General features: G+C 41.4%; 1 protein-coding gene across 14 annotated transcripts in view; it reads left to right on the top strand.

Moving 5' to 3' along the window:
* Positions 1-18,915, top strand: part of LOC110521566 (epidermal growth factor receptor substrate 15) — a 33,660-nt gene extending 14,745 nt beyond the window's left edge. For 2 of the 14 annotated variants that reach the window (XM_090231569.1, XM_090231573.1), the window contains exons 14-25: positions 1,708-1,869; positions 2,065-2,253; positions 4,447-4,770; positions 4,896-5,021; positions 6,173-6,308; positions 10,861-10,905; positions 11,032-11,387; positions 11,638-11,707; positions 11,825-11,895; positions 12,122-12,269; positions 13,076-13,263; positions 16,170-18,915. In XM_090231569.1, the coding sequence (XP_090087695.1) occupies positions 1,708-1,869; positions 2,065-2,253; positions 4,447-4,770; positions 4,896-5,021; positions 6,173-6,308; positions 10,861-10,905; positions 11,032-11,387; positions 11,638-11,707; positions 11,825-11,895; positions 12,122-12,269; positions 13,076-13,263; positions 16,170-16,316 (1,962 nt within the window). In that variant the 3' untranslated portion in view covers positions 16,317-18,915. Of the gene's footprint in view, positions 1-1,707; positions 1,870-2,064; positions 2,263-4,446; positions 4,771-4,895; positions 5,022-6,169; positions 6,309-10,860; positions 10,906-11,031; positions 11,388-11,637; positions 11,708-11,824; positions 11,896-12,121; positions 12,270-13,075; positions 13,264-16,169 lie in introns of all 14 variants that reach the window. The other 12 variants (XM_090231567.1, XM_090231571.1, XM_021599196.3 and 9 more) reach the window with 7 other exon arrangements.
* Positions 18,916-19,354: the final 439 nt, after the last annotated feature.

Here is a 19,354-nt window from a genome sequence, read left to right as displayed (position 1 = left end):
TACCTCTTTTAATATCAAGCATATGAATTGATTTATTAATATAACTTTTTTGGAGGACGTACGTACATTATTTACCATTCATTTATATATGGCACAAAATAATCTGAAACAGCAAATGCATCCAACAAGTTTGTGGAATCACAAGCTTGATGTAATTATTGCGTGCTAAGAATATCAGGCCAAATACTGAACCTTTTGGCTACTTAATTATACCTAATAAGTGAAAAATCTGTCCATGTGCCCTTGAGCAAGGCACTTAACCCTAATTGCTCCTGTAAATCACTCTGGATAATTGCATCTGCTAAATGACAAATTTAAATTCGCCCCAATATGGGGGGGCTATGAATAAAAAGTGCTGTAATTTCTAAATAATTCACCCGCTATGGATGACAATGCTCTCAAGTTGAAGCTGACAGTCTTCACTTTAACCTCCATAGTCATTGTATCATTTCAAGAAATGTCACTGTCCCTATACTTTGAGCTCACTGTATATTATATTAAATTATACTTTAATACCCTGTAATCTGGGTCTGTACATATGTTATTTAATGCATTTTTAGGAAGATTTCAAGTGTTCTTGAATAAGCCAATGCCATAGTAGAGGGGTATCAGCTGTAAGCCCGATGCCAGTGTGTGACTATAATCTTCTCTTTATAATCTTCTCTGTCAGGTTTAAGTATCCCATCCTCTCAGGTCCTGTTCACTATTGACCCACTCTCTCTGGGAGGACTAAATTAACATTTAACACTTGTACACCTTTTATATTGCCACTTCTCGGCCGCACTTGAACCCTAGTGATCGAACTATATAGGAATATGGCAATATTACCCTGCGTTGAACATTAGTTATTTTCTGCTTTGTATTTGTGAAAGGCTGCTCTTCCTCTGGTATTGTACGCCAATGGCGTGAAAGGCTGTCATTAGACCGACAGCACTGTTTCTTACCCCAGGGTTCCCCTCAGCAATGCCCAGTCACTGCCAATTAGCCATTATCAATATATTAATAATGGGAAAACTAGTCTGTTTTTCAATAGGTATATGAGCAACTGAGATTGGATTATGCAGTAAAAATTAAGGCCAATGAATAGTAATCTAACTATTTAACATTTGCACAGTGATCGGGAGTAATTCTCCCTGCAGTAAATCAGTAATGTAATGGCTGAATATGAAGTATTCTAAGCAAATAGGGATCAATAAACTGTTTGCTTTTTTAATCTTTGGTACTTGTAGCACTCGCACTTGAATGATGAGGGCAGGAGGGCCTCGCCACTGAGTTGGTCTGATAAATGGCTTCTATTTTGGGCTGTGACTGCCTGGCTGCTTTAAACAGACAGAGCTTAGAGTTGCTCCTCTGAAGGAACGGATGAAGACGTTCATCCCTCTGAGCCTGTGCTGAGTAGTGGCTGATTACAGTTTATACCACACCTTCCTACACACACTTCCTGGATAAACATCATCATGTAGGCATAAACACTAAGTCAATGTGTAATGGTACTGTGGGGAAGCTTACATTTGATTTTGTTCTGCTGCAGTGGAGCACCTCAAGGCTGAGCTAACTTTGTAGTCTTTCATTTATATTCTGGCAGTGAATGGATTGATTGAGTCCTTTCTCCAGAGTACTCAGTCAAACGCTACTCCCGCGTAGGTGCTTCTGCTCCTTTTCTCACATCTTTCTCTGGATGCTGTGACTTATCCCTGCCCTCCTCAGGACCTGCAGAATCAGGTGCAGAAGGAAAGCGGCGAGCTGCAGCGGCTGCAGTCTCAGCGCCAGGAGGTCCAGGATACTCTGGAGGAGCTGGACCAGCAGAAGACCACTCTGGAGGAGCAGCTTCGTCACATCTGCCAGCAGTGCAGCCATGAGAACCAGCTGGTGAGACTACAGAACCTATCAACCAACCACCATCTCCCACAGCACCTGGATCACCTTCAGAGAGGATCTAGTCAATAGCAACTACATATGATGGTCAAATGTACATCTAGTCACAGTCAGATTGTCCACCATTTTGTTTGAACTATTTTCTCACATCTTGCTTCGCTTTCTGTGGTTGGTGGGTGTGTGTGTTAGATCTTGTCACTAGAGGCGGAACACACGGCGCAGGAGCAGAGGATAGAGGAGTACGAGGAGCAGCTGGTGCAGGCCAGAGAGGAGCTGCTGCGACTGCAGGAGGAGAGCCAGCAGCTGGAAGAGAAGGTGCAGGCAGCGCGGGAGCAGTTCACCCCCTTGCAGGAATCTGTCAAGGACTCCTTCTCTCAGGTATCTCAGGTGAGTCTACTATGACTCACCACCATTACTATTACGGTGGTGGCAAAGATTGTAAATGGAGAGAACAAAATATAATTGACGAGAAAGAATGTATCAAATCAAAGTTTGTTACGTGCGCCGAATACAACAGGTGTAGTGCTCTAACCAATAGTGCGGGAAAAAAATGTGTGTGTGTATGTGTGGGTAAGTAAAGAAATTAAACAGTAGTAAAAAGACATTTGAAAATAAAAATAACACAAAAATAACGGTAGTAGGATGACATGCGATTTATTGGTGAGTGAATGTTTAGGTTTTATAAATTACATGTCATCCTTACCAAGCAATCTATCTCATCAATCATGTTTTGTTCTCTCCAACCCGTGTGTGTGTGTATATATCTCTATCAGTACCAGTCAAATGTTTTTTACTACTTTCTACATTGTAGAATAATAGTGAAGACATCAAAACTATGGAATCATGTAGTCACCAAAAAAGTGTTTAACAAATCAAAATATATTTGAGATTCTTTAAAGTAGCCACCCTTTTCCTTGATGACAGCTTTGCACACTCTTGGCATTTTCTCAACCAGCTTTACCTGGAATGCTTTTCCAAGAGTCTTGAAGGAGTTCCCACATATATGCTTAGCAATTGTTGGCTTCTTTTCCTTCACTCTGTGATCCGACTCATCCCAAACTATCTCAATTGGGTTGAGGTTGTCGTGGAAATATTTGGTCAATCATATTTCACAAATACCGGAGCATGTGAGTTCAAATAGACTTTTTAATACTTCATAATAAAAGCCGAGCTGCATCATGAATACAACTGCCTTCCAATCTTGGTACAAACTACTTATACATTTGTCCTCCTTACGTCATACTCATAGTAACTCCTCTTAATGGCTTATCACCTCTGGCATTTATGTGCATGTCCATGTGCATGTCTAATGGTGTCCAATGACCTAGAGCACATAGAGTGCAGTAGTTTTGCTGGCTCCTTCTGAAATATATAATTGCCACATATGTACTGAAAAAATCACAATAAGGTCGGGTGATTGTAGAGGCCAGGTCATCTGATGCAGCACTCCATCACTCTCCTTCTATGTCAAATTACCCTTACACCAGCCTGTAGGTGTGTTTTGCGTCATTGTCCTGTTGAAAAACAAATGATAGTCCCACTAAGCAGAAACCAGATGGAATGGCGTATCGCTGCAGAATGCTGTGGTAGCCATGCTGGTTAAGTGCGCTTTGAAATCCAAATAAATCACGACAGTGTCACCAGCAAAGCACCATCACACCTCCATACTTCACAGTGGGAACCACACATGGTCATCCGTTCACCTAGTCTGCGTCTAATCAGACCAAAGGACAGATTTCCACCAGTCTAATGTTCATTACTCGTGTTTCTTGGCCCAAGGCACGTCTCTTTTTCTTATTGGTGTCCTTTTACAGTGGTTTCTTTGCAGCACTTTGACCACGAAGGCCTGTTTCATGCAGTCTCTCCTCTGAACAGTTGATGTTGAGATGTCTGTTACTTGAACTCTGAAGCATTTATTTGGGTTGCGTGGGTCTTCCATTCCTGTGGCGGTCCTCATGAGAGCCAGTTTCATCATAGCGCTTGATGGTTTTTGCGACTGCACTTGAAGAAACTTTCAAAGTTCTTGAAATTTTCCCGCATTGGCTGATGTCTTAAAGTAATGGTGGACGATCGTTTCTCTTTGCTTATTTGACCTGTTCTTACCTTAATATGGACTTGGTCTTTTACCAAATAGAGCAATCTTCTGTATACCACCCCTTCCTTCTCACCACAACTGATTGGCTCAAATGCATTAGGAAGGAAAGACATTCCACAAATGAACTTTTAACAAGGCACACCTGTTAATTGAAATGCATTCCAGGTGACTACCTCATGAAGCTGGTTGAGAGAATGACAAGGGAAAGTGTGGCTACTTTGAAGAATCTGAAATGTAAAATATATTTTGATTTAAACTTTTTTTTGTTTACTACATGATTCTATATGCGTGTTATTTCATAGTTTTGATGTCTTCACTATTATTATACAATGAAGACAATAGTCAAAAGAAAAGAAAAACCATTGAATGAGTAGGTGTCAACGTTTGACTGGTACTGTGTGTATCTATTTCCATCACTCTGCACTCTCTCTCCCTTATCCCTGTGCTCTCTGTACCTCTGTTTGTATGGAGGGCAGGTGCACCAGAAGCAAAGTGATCTACAGATTGAGGAGCGGATGGTCACGGCCCAGCTCAGCTGTAAGAATTCCCTAGAGGAGGATCCAGTGCTGGTGAATGGCTCAGCGAAGGAGCAGCATCAGGAAGACCAGCCTGAGGAGCTGAGAGTGGAGCCTCCAGCCAGCCAGCCACAGATGGAGCCTGCTGAACCGATGGAAGAAGTAGATGAGGAGGATCGGCCTAAGACCCCAGAGGAACCAGAGCCTAAGTCTGATGCCTTCGAAGACCTCTATAACAGCCTATCTTCCACTGTCTGGCCAGTACCACAGGACAACCTTGTGAAGGCAATATATTGTACTCTGAAATATCTGGGTCATTTATTATTTGTTCATAAGTCTGAGTGCTAGTTGTATGTGTTGTTATGCCATCATGGTGTCTGAAGTTGCTATTTTTCCTTCTCTTTTCTCAGGAGCACATTAGTCCCATTGCTTTCACCCTTCAGGAGCACAGCAGTCCTACTGCTGAAGTTGAAGCAGAGGTCAAAGATATAGAAAAAGAAGATGAGGAGTTGTCATTTAAAGCTAGCACTCCCAAGGTACAATCTGGTATATGGCTACTTCATCTTTAGCCATGGGATTCCCCCCTGGAATCCAGATCTGGGTTCAGGTCATTTATTTAAATATTTTCTATGAATGAGTATTTTTAAATAATGTGGCCCTATTCAGCTACTTCTATGAGAAGTATTTAAAACATTTTTCTATAAATTGCCTACTCTTTGATAGTATTGGCATTATTTCAAATACCAAACTGACCTAGTTTAAATGCATGGGAGTATTTTATTATTTTGTAAATATTTTCCAAATGCATTTCCAAAAACAATTTAAACATTCAACTACTTGTCTTTAAAGAGGAAATACTTTGCTTTCGGAAAGTATTTATACCCCTTGACATTTTCAAAAGTTTGTTAGGTTACAGCCTTATTCTAAAATGTATTTGAATTGTTTTTTTCCCTCATCATTCGACACACCCCATAATGGGAAAGCAAAAACAGGATTTTAGAGATGTTTGCTAATTTATAAAAAAATGTACTTGAATATCACATTTACATAAGTACTCAGACCCTTTACTCAGTACTTTGTTGCAGCACCTTTGACCGCAATTACAGCCTCAAGTCTTCTTGGGTATGACGCTACAAGCTTGGCACACCTGATCCTTTCAAGCTCTGTCATGTTGGATGGGGAGCATTGCTCCACAGCTATTTTCTGGTCTCTCCAGAGAGCCTGTTGGAAAAGCATTCGAAGTGATCTTCTGTATACCAACCCTACCTTGTCACAACACAACTGATTGGCTCAAATGCATTAAGAAGGAAAGACATTCCACAAATAAACTTTTAACAAGGCACACCTGTTAATTGAGGTACATTCCACGTGACTACCTCGTGAAGCTGGTTGAGAGAATGACAAGTGTGCCAAGCTGTCATCAAAATATATATTGATTTGTTTCACACTTTTTTGGTTACTACATGATTCCATATGTGTTATTTTATAGTTTTGATGTCTTCACTATTATTCTACAATGTAGAAAATAGTGAAAATACAATTTTAACCTGAATGAGTAGGTGTCAACTTTTGACTGGTACTGTATATCTCCCCAAATACTTAATTCCAATGTAATAGAAAATAATTGTAATACTCTAAACATTATTTGAACCCAGGTCTGCTGGACTGTGCTGTATTTCCTTAGCAGGTGGACTCTCCAGAGCCAGAACCGAGACCAGAGTCAACTGAGCCTCCCCATGCTACCCTGCCTGTGCTGCCGCCTCAGACCACTTCCCATCCACTCCCTGATTTGGACTTCTTCCAGTCAGACCCCTTCACTGACCGTGAGTTACCCCTCCACGTCTCAGATAGTTTATTGTACTAACAGGAGCAATTTCAAACTTGACAAACCTACTGTATGTATGAATGTTCAGTGCATTTGGAAAGTATTCAGACCCCTTGACAATTTCCACATTTTGTTACGTTACAGCCTTTAACAATTTTAGAATAAATAAAATGTTTCCCTCATCAATCTACACACAATACCTCATAATGAAAAAGACAGGTTTTTAGAAATGTTTGCTTATTTATTAAAAATAATAACCAGAAATACCTTATTGACATAAGCATTCAGACTCTTTGCTATGAGATTTGAAATTGAGCTCTGGTGCATCCTGTTTCCATTGATCATCCTTGATGTTTCTACAAAGTGATTGTAGTCCACTTGTGGTAAATTCAATTGATTGGACATGATTTGGGCAGGCACATACATGCCTAATATAAGGTCCCACAGTTGACAGTGCATGTCAGAGCAAAAACCAAGCCATGAGGTCGAAGCAATTCTCAGTAGAGCTCCATGACAGGATTGTGTTGAGGCACAGATCTGGGGAAGGATACCACAAAATGTCTGCAGCATTGAAGGTTCCAAGAACATCATTCTTAAATGGAAGAAGTTTGGAATGACCAAGATTTTTCCTGGAGCTGTCCACCTGGCCAAAGTGAGCAATCGGCGGTGAAGGGCTTTCGTCAGGGAGGTGACCAAGAACCCGATGGTCACTCTGACAGAGCTCTAAAGTTCCTCTGTGGAGATGGGAGAACCTTCCAGAAGGACAACCATCTCTGCAGCATTCCACTAGCCATGCCTTTATGGTTGTGGCCAGACAGAAGCCTCTCCTCAGTAGAAGACACATGACAGCCCACTTGGAGTTTGCCAAAAGGCACCTAAAGTACTCTCAGACCATGAGAAACAAGAATCTCTGGTCTGATGAAACCAAGATTGAACTCTTTGGCCTGTTTTCCAAGTGTCACGTCTGGAGGAAACCTGGCACCATCCCTACGGTGAAGCATGGTGGTGGCAGCATCAATTCTGGAGGAAACCTGGCACCATCCCTACGGTGAAGCATGGTGGCAGCATCGTGCTGTGGGGATATTTTTCAGTGGCAGGGACTGGGAGACTTGTCAGGATTGAGGGAAGATGAACAGAGCAAAGTACCAGAGAACCTTGATTAAAACTTTCTTCAGAGTGCTCAGGACCTCAGACTGGGGAGAAGGTTTACCTCCCAACAGGACAATGACCCTAAGCACACAACCAAGACAATGCAGGAGTGGTTTCGGGACATGTCTCTGAATGTCCTTGAGTGGCCCAGCCAGAGCCTGGACTCGAACCCGATCGAACATCTCTGGAGAGACCTGAAAAAAGCTGTGCAGCGACGCTCCGCATCCAACCTGACAGAGCTTGAGAGGATCTGCAGAGAAGAATGGGAGATACCTGTTTTTAGGGAGTGTGCCAAGCTATAAATGTGATATTTCAGTTAAAAAAATAATTATTCAAGGCAAAGGGTGGCTACTTTGAAGAATCTCAAATATAAAATATATTTTGATTTTATTACACTTTTTTGGTTACATGATTCTATAGGTGTTATTCTGTAGTTTTGTCTAACCTATTATTATTCTACAAAGTAAAAATAAAGAAAAACCTGTGTGTGTGGATATATATATATATATATATACACACACACACACACACAGTGCCTTGCGAAAGTATTCGGCCCCCTTGAACTTTGCGACCTTTTGCCACATTTCACGCTTCAAACATAAAGATATACAACTGTATTTTTTTGTGAAGAATCACAAAACAAGTGGGACACAATCATGAAGTGGAACGACATTTATTGGATATTTCAAACTTTTTTAACAAATCAAAAACTGAAAAATTGAGCGTGCAAAATTATTCAGCCCCCTTAAGTTAATACTTTGTAGCGCCACCTTTTGCTGCGATTACAGCTGTATGTCGCTTGGGGTATGTCTCTATCAGTTTTGCACATCGAGAGACTGACATTTTTTCCCATTCCTCCTTGCAAAACAGCTCGAGCTCAGTGAGGTTGGATGGAGAGCATTTGTGAACAGCAGTTTTCAGTTCTTTCCACAGATTCTCAATTGGATTCAGGTCTGGACTTTGACTTGGCCATTCTAACACCTGGATATGTTTATTTTTGAACCATTCCATTGTAGATTTTGCTTTATGTTTTGGATCATTGTCTTGTTGGAAGACAAATCTCCGTCCCAGTCTCAGGTCTTTTGCAGACTCCATCAGGTTTTCTTCCAGAATGGTCCTGTATTTGGCTCCATCCATCTTCCCATCAATTTTAACCATCTCCCTGTCCCTGCTGAAGAAAAGCAGGCCCAAACCATGATGCTGCCACCACCATGTTTGACAGTGGGGATGGTGTGTTCAGGGTGATGAGCTGTGTTGCTTTTACGCCAAACATAACGTTTTGCATTGTTGCCAAAAAGTTCAATTTTGGTTTCATCTGACCAGAGCACCTTCTTCCACATGTTTGGTGTGTCTCCCAGGTGGCTTGTGGCAAACTTTAAATGACACTTTTTATGGATATCTTTAAGAAATGGCTTTCTTCTTGCCACTCTTCCATAAAGGCCAGATTTGTGCAATATACGACTGATTGTTGTCCTATGGACAGAGTCTCCCACCTCAGCTGTAGATCTCTGCAGTTCATCCAGAGTGATCATGGGCCTCTTGGCTGCATCTCTGATCAGTCTTCTCCTTGTATGAGCTGAAAGTTTAGAGGGACGGCCAGGTCTTGGTAGATTTGCAGTGGTCTGATACTCCTTCCATTTCAATATTATCGCTTGCACAGTGCTCCTTGGGATGTTTAAAGCTTGGGAAATCTTTTTGTATCCAAATCCGGCTTTAAACTTCTTCACAACAGTATCTCGGACCTGCCTGGTGTGTTCCTTGTTCTTCATGATGCTCTCTGCGCTTTTAACGGACCTCTGAGACTATCACAGTGCAGGTGCATTTATACGGAGACTTGATTACACACAGGTGGATTGTATTTATCATCATTAGTCATTTAGGTCAACATTGGATCATTCAGAGATCCTCACTGAACTTCTGGAGAGAGTTTGCTGCACTGAAAGTAAAGGGGCTGAATAATTTTGCACGCCCAATTTTTCAGTTTTTGATTTGTTAAAAAAGTTTGAAATATCCAATAAATGTCGTTCCACTTCATGATTGTGTCCCACTTGTTGTTGATTCAAAAAATACAGTTTTATATGTTTATGTTTGAAGCCTGAAATGTGGCAAAAGGTCGTAAAGTTCAAGGGGGCCGAATACTTTCGCAAGGCACTGTGTGTGTATATATATATATATATATATATATTGAATAAATGAATGAATGAACTCGGAAGTTTACATACTTAGGTTGGAGTCATTAACTTGTTTTTCAACCACTCCACAAATGTCTTGTTAACAAACTATAGTTTTGGCAAGTCGGTTAGGACATCTACCTTGTGCATGACACAAGTTATTTTTCCAACAATTGTTTACAGACAGATTATTTCACTTATAATTCACTGTATCACAATTCCAGTGGGTCAGAAGTTTACATACACTAAGTTGACTGTGCCTTTAAACAGCTTGGAATATTCCAGAAAATTGTCATGGCTTTAGAAATTTCTGATAAGCTAATCATTTGTTTCAATTGGATGTGTCCCTTCAGATGTATTTCAAGGCCTATCTTCAAACTCATTGCCTCTTTGCTTGACATCATGGTAAAATCAAAAGAAATCAGCCAAGACCTCAGATAAAACATTGTAGACCTCCACAAGTCTGGTTCATCCTTGGGAGCAATTTCCAAATGCCTGAAGGTACCACGTTCATCTGTACAAACAATAGTACGCAAGTATAAACACCGTGGGACCATGCAGCCGTCATACCACTCAGGAAGGAGACGCATTCTGTCTTCTAGAGATGAACGTACTTTGGTGCTAAAAGTGCAAATCAATCCCAGAACAACACAAAGGACCTTGTGAAGATGCTCGAGGAAACAGGTACAAAAGTATCTATATCCACAGTAAAACGAGTCCTAAGGACAACAAAGTCAAGGTATTGGAGTGGCCATCACAAAGCCCTGACCTCAATCCTATAGAAAATGTGTGGGCAGAACTGAAAAGGCGTGTGTGTTCAAGGAGGCATACAAACCGGACTCAGTTACACCAGCTCTGTCAAGAGGAATGGGCCAAAATTCACCAATTTGTTGTGAGAAGCTTGTGGAAGGCTACCTGAGTCGTTTGATCCAAGTTAAACAATTTAAAGGCAATACTACCAAATACTAATTGAGTATATGTAAACTTCTGGGAATGTGATGAAAGAAATAAATAGAAGCTGAAATTAATTATTCTCTCTACTATAATTCTGACATTTCACATTCTTAAAATAAAGTGGTGATCCTAACTGACCTAAGACAGTAAAAATTCCCTAGGATTAAATGTCAAGAATTGTGAAAACTGAGTTTAAATGTATTTGGCTACGGTGTGTGTGTGTGTATGTATGTAATAAAAATGAGTCCCAGCTGATTCTGTTGTCTGTCTGTGCAGAGGATCCATTTAAAGATGATCTGTTTGGAAAGGCAGATGTTTCCGGTGAGTGTTGTTTACTCAGTATGAGCTCAAACAATGCAGCTATACATTGGAGCCACCAAATCAGAAATATTTTTATATTAGCCTGTATTTTGAATGTGAACCTGTAACGTAGCTGTTCTTCAACAGATCCATTTGGAGGGGACCCATTCAAGGGTACAGATCCCTTTTCTGCTGACTCCTTCTTCAAGCAGTCTTCGGCCTCCCCCTTCCCTTCTGCTGACCCCTTCAGTGGCAGTGCCAGCCTAGTGGAGCCTGACCTGTTTCCAGCTCCTCTTAACGACGCTGCAGGGCTGGAACCCTTCAGCTCCAAAGCCAACAACAAGGCAGCCAGGGACCCCTTCAGCGCTAAGGTCAACAACGTGGATGCGGATCCGTTTGGATCCAAAATGGACTCCCTGGCAGAGGCAGACCCGTTTGGCTCCCAGTGTACTACAGGCCCGGATCCCTTCAGCTGCTCCCAGCCAGGCTCTGAGCTCCCCACTGTGAGTGGTGCCACCGTGCTGAACTGTCCATATGCCTCAGGGATATTCACTCAGGCAGCTACCCAATTTACCCCACCAAAAAACCCTCCTCCTGCACCAGCACATTGTGTTAATTATGCTCCCAGATAGATTCAGTCTGTGCATGGTAATGAAGAATGACTGTGCACTTCTGTCCTTAATTATTCTAGCTAGGTGTGCGCTGTCTGTCGGGTTTTAGTTTATAACTGACATTGTATGTGTTTCCCAAAAGGATCTCATTGCAGCAACCAATGACCCTTTTGCACCTGGAGGCACTGCTGGAAATACTGGCTCTGACCCAGGTAAGACGAGGATGGAGCCTCCCTCTTGGGAGTGGGTGGTAGTGCAAATGGTAGTACTCTGTCTGGCTAAACTGTGTGTTGTTGAACAATATTTACATGTGTGTGTGTGTGCTTCAGATCCATTTGCTGCTGTGTTTGGCATCGAATCATTTGGAGTGGGATTTGCAGACTTCAGTGCCTTGGCCAAGGTAAAGTCATGATTGGGTTCTCAAGTTGACCTTGGTGTGTACCATCATGGCTGTGATGTGAGGAAAACTAAGGATCACTAGCTATTAGTGATCGTTAGGGACATTTTTGTGATCCCGCTAACCGTATGAATAATGGGGGGGAATGTGATGAGGTGGTGTTGATGTAAACATGAACACCAGGGAGAGATGTCAGTCATGCTCTTCTGGATCTCTGGTTGTTTTCAAGTCAAACGGTGCCGACCCCTTCGCCTCATCCAACTCCTCCAACAACAAGAACCTGTTCAAGGAGGACAGCCAGCCTAGCAGCCTTGATGTTCCCCCAGCCTTGCCCCCCAAGACAGGAACGCCCACCAGACCTCCCCCACCACCCCCAGGTCAGTCCTTCTGGAAAGCAAATTTTCTTTCATTCTGTTTCTAGACTGTTTGTCCGTGCTTTTCTGCTGCCATTTGCAAGTAACAGAATGGCATTGGTATTGAAAACATGGAGATTTGGTACCTTGTGGGATTTTGAAGTCATTGTTGCACTTTTGCTAGGACTTGTTCCCTGGGCCTCTCATTACTTACTGACCTGAGTGCTCTTGGGTGGTGGTGTGTGTCAGGGTTTCTGTGGGTTTTGGCCAAAACATAAATAAATGAAAAGCCAAATAAGTTAAACTGTTGTCAGCCAAAATGACCGGGAGAAAAAATATACATGATTTTATTTCTTCCTGTATATACAGGTGTAATTATAATTGACACATTTATTTCACTATTGGACCCACCGCTTTGCCATTTCATAGCAACCTTCTTTTGTTGTCCTGAAAGGCACAATCCTAGTCATTAACAAGTTATCCTAGTTGTATCTTTTAGATTCCCCCTCTTAAGATGTTCATCTGTCACATGTGGAATATCTATCAGGTGCTCTGTTTTAGAATGGTGTTTTCCTACGAATTGCATTTTGGAAAATTATTTGATTGTTTTATTGGCTGTATCATTACATGAGATGCATGTTCTGTTAAGATGCATTACCATAATCAAAATGTGATTTCTGTCATTCTGAGCACCATGGTTAGACACCCCAATGAGTTATGCATATGGGTCCGGTAAATGTTTCAAATGGACGGTAAATTCAAATCTTCCCCGTCACGTTGTCTGGCGCCACATTTTCCTATCAGAAACTCTGGTGTGTTTTTGAATGCAGGTAAGAGAGCCGACATCTCCAGGTCCGAGATGTCGGACTCGTTCCACAGAAGGGGGCCATTTCTGTCCCAGGGCCCAGGAGACCCCCCTTTCTCCCAACCTGCCAAGGATGCTGCACAAGACCCCTTTGCCCCATCCTCACCCCGCCAGCCGGCACGGGACCCAGACCGATTTGCCAGCTTTGACAAAGTGAGAACCTCCCCAGCCCCCTCTCCTCATGACACCGTCTAGGTTGTCCTCCCCTGTTTCCTCGCTCACAAGCCATCCACCAAACAGCAGTCTCAGCCTCCCCTCCGTCCATAGCTAAACTCTCAAACTACCAACCTACCTAAGGAGCATTTATAAGTCCTTAAGGAAATATAGTTGTATTTTGTTTTTCTAATGAGATATATAATGTTTTATATATTCCTTATGTATCGCATATTACTTTGTCAATGTTATGTTTCTTTATGTGAAGTTTATTAAAGCATTAAGGCACGAGGGGGTGTGGTATAAGGCCTATATACACCACGGCTAAGGGCTGTTCTTATGCACAACGCATCAGAGTGCCTGGACACAACCCTTAGCTGTGGTATATTGGCCATATACTACAAACCCATAAGGTGCCTTATTGCTATTATAAACTGGTTACCAATGTACTTAGAGCAGGAAAAATAAAAAATGTGTCATACCCGTGGTATACAGTCTGATAGACCATGGCTGTCAGCCAATCAGCATTCAGGGCTAAAACCATCCAGTTTATAAATATAATTCTAGAAAACTGGGTGGATCTAGCCCTGAATGCTAATTGGCTGACACCTGTGGTGTATCAGACTGTATGCCTTGGGTATGACAAAATATTTAATTGTAGTGCTCTAATTACATTGGTAACCAGTTTATAATAGCAATAATACCTCCGGGTTTGTAGTTTATGGCCAATATACCACATCTCCTTGGACCTTATTGCTTATCTTTAATTACATTTTTGTTTATTTCTAAGTTGAAGTTCAGACTTGTAATTGATGTTCCCTCAAATAACTTTACTCCTTTAATAGTGTAGCCATAGGTGTGTATATATATTAATAAACATATTCTAGTATATTTTAAATGGGTAACATTTTCACTTAGTCACCACTAGTGGGACTTCGGGCACACACCAAATCTTCCTCTTCCTGATGCATAGCCCTCAGGAGCCCCTGGTTGGCTGTGGATGGAAAGGCTAGGCTGCTTGCTTTGGCTCTTGTGATTGAATGTATTTAGAACACCCACAGAAACGATAAATGGCTTGACTGAGCTCCTATTCCTCCTGCTCCCTCTGACTGCCTCCACTCTGCATGACCTGCACCCTGCCCTGCACGCGCTGTCCTTGTGTCTGATTTGCGGGCTCCCGGTGATCCTCTACAGAGCCCCCTCACTTCCTCCACCATCTCACTCTGACTGGAATCACTCCTCCTTCTGCTTCCCACAATTCATCCTGTTTTCACCACTCCCGCCACCAATCTGCACTGTGGAAGAAAGATTTCTGCTCTCTCTGGGTCTTTACTCTCATCTCTTCCTCAGTCAAATGAGCTCAATAAAACATCTTATGAAGGGTACTATCTCCATCTCTGGGCTCCATGTGTATCCATATCCACCAGCTTGATTTAGTACAGATAGCTACTGTTTGCAATTTTTTTTACATTCTGTTATGATGCATGAATTCTGGCGTATTCAAATCCCGGATTGAATTAAGGCTTGAGGTGTAAAAAAATAAACTATCGATTTGGTCCGAATTCAAAAACCTATTTTTACTGGTCTCGTATAAGCATTTCTGGATGTTGGTTAGATTTACAGTATTTTGATATACTTTGAAGTTACTTTGCCATTTTTCCTCTATCATGTTACATCAATCACCAACCATTTATATCCCATGTGAATAACTGCATTTAGACAAAGCTGGAACATCCTACAGGGACTGTACCATCCAATTCACACATCTATTCCCACAAGTATGTTGTTTATGAGTTGGTATACTTTTTCTGAGACGTTTACGCCATCTGCAGTATATTTGGTCCAGGTTGTAAATCCATTAATATTCACTCCTGCTGTGCTGTCAGACTGTACCTCGTGAGTGATTTAATGGGTCACAAACTGTTGAAGTCCCACACCTCATTATGAACTATGTGAATCAGTACCTGCTTTCTCTCTCAGTACCAACCACATATATCTCTTTTTGATTTCATTGACATTAACTTTAGTGCTAAGAAATACAGATTGGCAATCTCCGAGCCAATCGTCAGTATATTGCAGCACTATACTGTATTCATTTGTGGTCACCGGTATATATGGAACACTGCAGAACCAGGCATGCTTCCCGTGTGTGTGTGTGTGAACTAAACACTTATAAACTGGGTGGTTTGAGCACTGAATGTTGATTGGCTGGCACCTGTGGTATATCTGACAGCTATACCACAGCTATGACTTAACATTTTATTTTTACTGCCCTAATTACATTGGTAACCAGTTTATAATGACAGCTCGAGGTTTGTGGTATGTGGCTGGTATACCACTGCTAAGGGCTGTATCCAGGGACTTTGCGTTGAGGGTAAGAACAGCCTTTAGCCGTTGTATATTGGCCATAAACTACCCCCCCCCCCCCCGATCCTTATTGCTTAAATATACCATATTTTATCATCCCACTGTCTAAAATGTGCATGATGTGTCTGTTGCTGTGTGAAATTCACCTGTGAAGGCTGTCACATGCAGACATGCTTTACAGCCATCCAGGGATTTCAGCCACTCACCTGCCCCCCTATCACTGATCTGGAGCTAATACATGTATTTTCATGTTAAACATTATAAGAGGAAATTGCAATCGTTCGCTTTTGGAACATACAAGAAGCTCTATTGAAATGCTGAGAATGGCGCAGCTTACCATAAACAATAAGATGTCAAGGGGATCAGTATGCTGCTGCGAAATAGCTTAATACAGGACAGTTCACAACTTACTGTGTCACTTTAAAAAAAAATGGGTGTCAAGATGGGGGAGGTTGAGTGCAGTGGCACCATCAGGGAGGGGACGTAGAATATGCTGCTTCTAAGGTGTTCTGATGTGTGTGTTTCTATGTGGTGTGAAGCAGCAGTACCATACTGAGGAGGACATGATTGAGTGGGCGAAGAGGGAGAGTGAGCGGGAGGAGAAGGAGCGCTTGGCCAGACAGGCACAACAGGAGCAAGAGGATCTGGAGCTGGCCATTGCCCTGAGCAAGTCAGAGTTTTCCTGAAAGACTCCCGGTTGCCCTGTGTGACCCAGCACTAACCAAAGGAAGGAGGGAGGGGTGGGAGAACTGAACTAAATGGCCTACTCGGACCCAATGAAGAGATGTTGAGTATTGGCTCTTCCACCCATTAACACCTTTAATTTTCTCCTACCCTCTCATTTTGTTTCACTCATCTATGACATTTTCTGTGTGTCTTCAATGGTGTTTGGCCAGGTGGTGGGTATAGGAACTGTGATGTTCTCTGTTAGGCTTCAATATCTCTCCTGATACAGTAAATAGACATGGAGATTGTAAAGTATATGTATACAGACCTAATTGTTAATAACTAAGTGCAAAAGTTATGCCCCTGTTAGCAATGCTCTTGTCTAGAAGCCTGCTCATACCCAGACCACCAGATAGTATTGAGCACTTATGGTAACCATTTCTCCCTGAGATTGAATGTAAGAGTGGCTAACACAACATGCCTTTTTCCTGTCTTCCCACTTGTTTTTTTCTTTTTGAAATTATGAACTTTATAATATGATTAACTCTAACAAGATAATACGAGTCATGTTCCTCTAATTAATCTGGGTGTAAACCAATGTCAAATTGTAATCCATATTTGATTCATTTGGCTGTATACCAGACATGTAAAAAAAAATAGTGAATTGGATTTAATGTCTGAGCTGAGGTTTTGCTAGTGCTTGTGTAAAAACACATCTTAGAGATGACCTGACGTATGTCCTTACGAGAGTATCCATTTTATGTATAGAGTAGTCAAACGATGCAGAGGGTTGGAAGGGAAAAGAGGAGATCCCGCTTCAGTTACACACTGGTGGTTGTCACTACTACTTTGACTACACTTAACTTGAATTGAATTGAAACCCTACTTACTATAGGTTGTTCACCTTTCTCTCGACTCTTCCTCTCAACGTGTCCTTAAATGTATCTTTATATGCCAAACACCAGGCAGTGAATAAGTCTCACATACTCATTATCTGTTTGGAAAGTAATAATGATCTTGTAAACAGTGTAACTCCCAGGTCACTCACTCCGTTGTCCTCGGTGTCGTCCTCCTAATAGTCTCTTCATTCTGAAAGGTTTATAGCTGTACTAAGGGTTGTACATTTGCAAAAAATAAGTAAACCTGTAAAACAACTTATGTTCAGTTATGTCCAGACCTCTGCATGTAAGACGCTTTTTCTTAGCGTGAAATGTAATCTACCCCACCCAACACTACCCACCAATAGTCAAGAGTCAAAACTATTGACCACAAACAATTATTGTGGTTCATGAAGTGACATTTGAACAAATCAGATGTCAAGATTTTGGAAAGTAGGTTGGTTGTACAGAAAGATGTTTTTAAATGTATTTTAAGTGGAAAAATATATAATTATTATAATTGTTAACTAGAAACCGGATACAGGCTGAGTGTAATACGCACAAGAAGAGTAGCTGCTGCCTTGGTAACCGCTAATGGGCATCCCTAATAAATACAAATGCAAATTATCCCTATTAGAATAGCTGTCTTCTGTAAATTGTCTGATTCTGTCACCAAAATCCACAACACGTGACACCCTGTCTCACCTATTTAGGGATACAGTCGTTTAGCCATGTCTTCTGATTCAGGGAGTTATGTACCCTTGCTATAACCAATAGGTTATAGTTTATAACTATGCCCAATTTTCCTGCTCAGGAAAACTCCTGACCCAATACAGTGGAGAATTTGCCATATATAGGCTCAACATGTATAATACCTAGCTTCAGTTGAATACAGCCATCAGCAGGGGGTTCAGTTATAAAGAAAGTGGGTGCGGCACATGTTAGTATTCTGAACCATCTTGTTTTTTTAAAGTTTTGTGTTTCACTGAGGTGGTCCAACAGTGATTTGACCTCATTTTAAAAACTGCCTGATAAAAGTATCCATTGCCTTTTTGTACAAAGGCTGTTCTTCTGTCTGTGAACTTCAGTCACCTGAGGGTTTTACTTAAAAAGCCTTTTTGTGTTGGTGAGGAGAGACAGAATTGGAGTGGGGGGGGGGGGGGGGGGGGGGTAAATGTAACTAACTGTAAGGCATCTTAAAGCATACCATTGTTTTTTTTGTTTCCAGATGAAATGAGAATAATTGTGTCACTAATCAAGAGGGGTATAATGTGAAAGTACACCGTTGACAAGGGAATGGCGTGGCTCAAGTCATTTGGGATATTTTGTTTTCATGGACCCTTTTCCTGCTTTTCATCCAGGTTTTTAGGTTCATCAGTAGAGACCATTCTGTAAATGAGCACCGTGGTTAGGACCCCCTAGTGTTGTTCATTCAACAAATGTTTCTGTTTGTAAATACAATGGCGTTGTAAATTCTCCAGAGACAGCTGTGTTCCTTTTACACCATCTTGTATTTTAAAGGCTATCGGATACTATTGATCATCATGTCATTTGTATAGACTTCTTTTATTTTGAAATAGAAAAACACTTGTTCTAAGCCATCTATCTATAGGCTTTTAAAAACGGGTTTATCGTAGGCTTTTTTGAGTTATCATTTTTTTAACATGTCAGTAATGGTCAGAATATACTAAGTGAAACATTTAATTGAAAACAGAATAATAAATATAAACCTTTCGAACAACACTGGACTTTGTTTTGTGTGGGGATGGGTGTCAATCTAGCTTGGTCTCATAAACTAGATGGTAAATTTAAATCTGTGATACTCTAAACATACAGTGGGGCAAAAAAGTATTTAGTCAACCACCATTTGTGCAAGTTCTCCCACCTAAAAAGATGAGGCCTGTCATTTTCATCATAGGTACACTTCAACTATGACAGACAAATCACATTGTAGGATTTTTAATGAATTTATTTGCAAATGATGGTGGAAAATAAGTATTTGGTCAATAACAAAAATAAAAACAAAAATACTTTGTTATATACCCTTTGTTGGCAATGACAGAAGTCTTCACAAGGTTTTCACACACTCTTGCTGTTATTTTGGCCCATTCCTCCATGCAGATCTCCTCTAGAGCAGTGATGTTTTGGGGCTGTTGCTGGGCAACACAGACTTTCAACTC

The sequence above is a fragment of the Oncorhynchus mykiss genome, chromosome 4 (genome assembly GCF_057628025.1).
Source record: "Oncorhynchus mykiss isolate SJ-2025 chromosome 4, ASM5762802v1, whole genome shotgun sequence".
Lineage (NCBI taxonomy): Eukaryota > Metazoa > Chordata > Actinopteri > Salmoniformes > Salmonidae > Oncorhynchus > Oncorhynchus mykiss.
The sequence above is the reverse complement of the archived record's forward strand: the minus strand, read 5'-3'. Positions and strand labels throughout refer to the sequence as shown.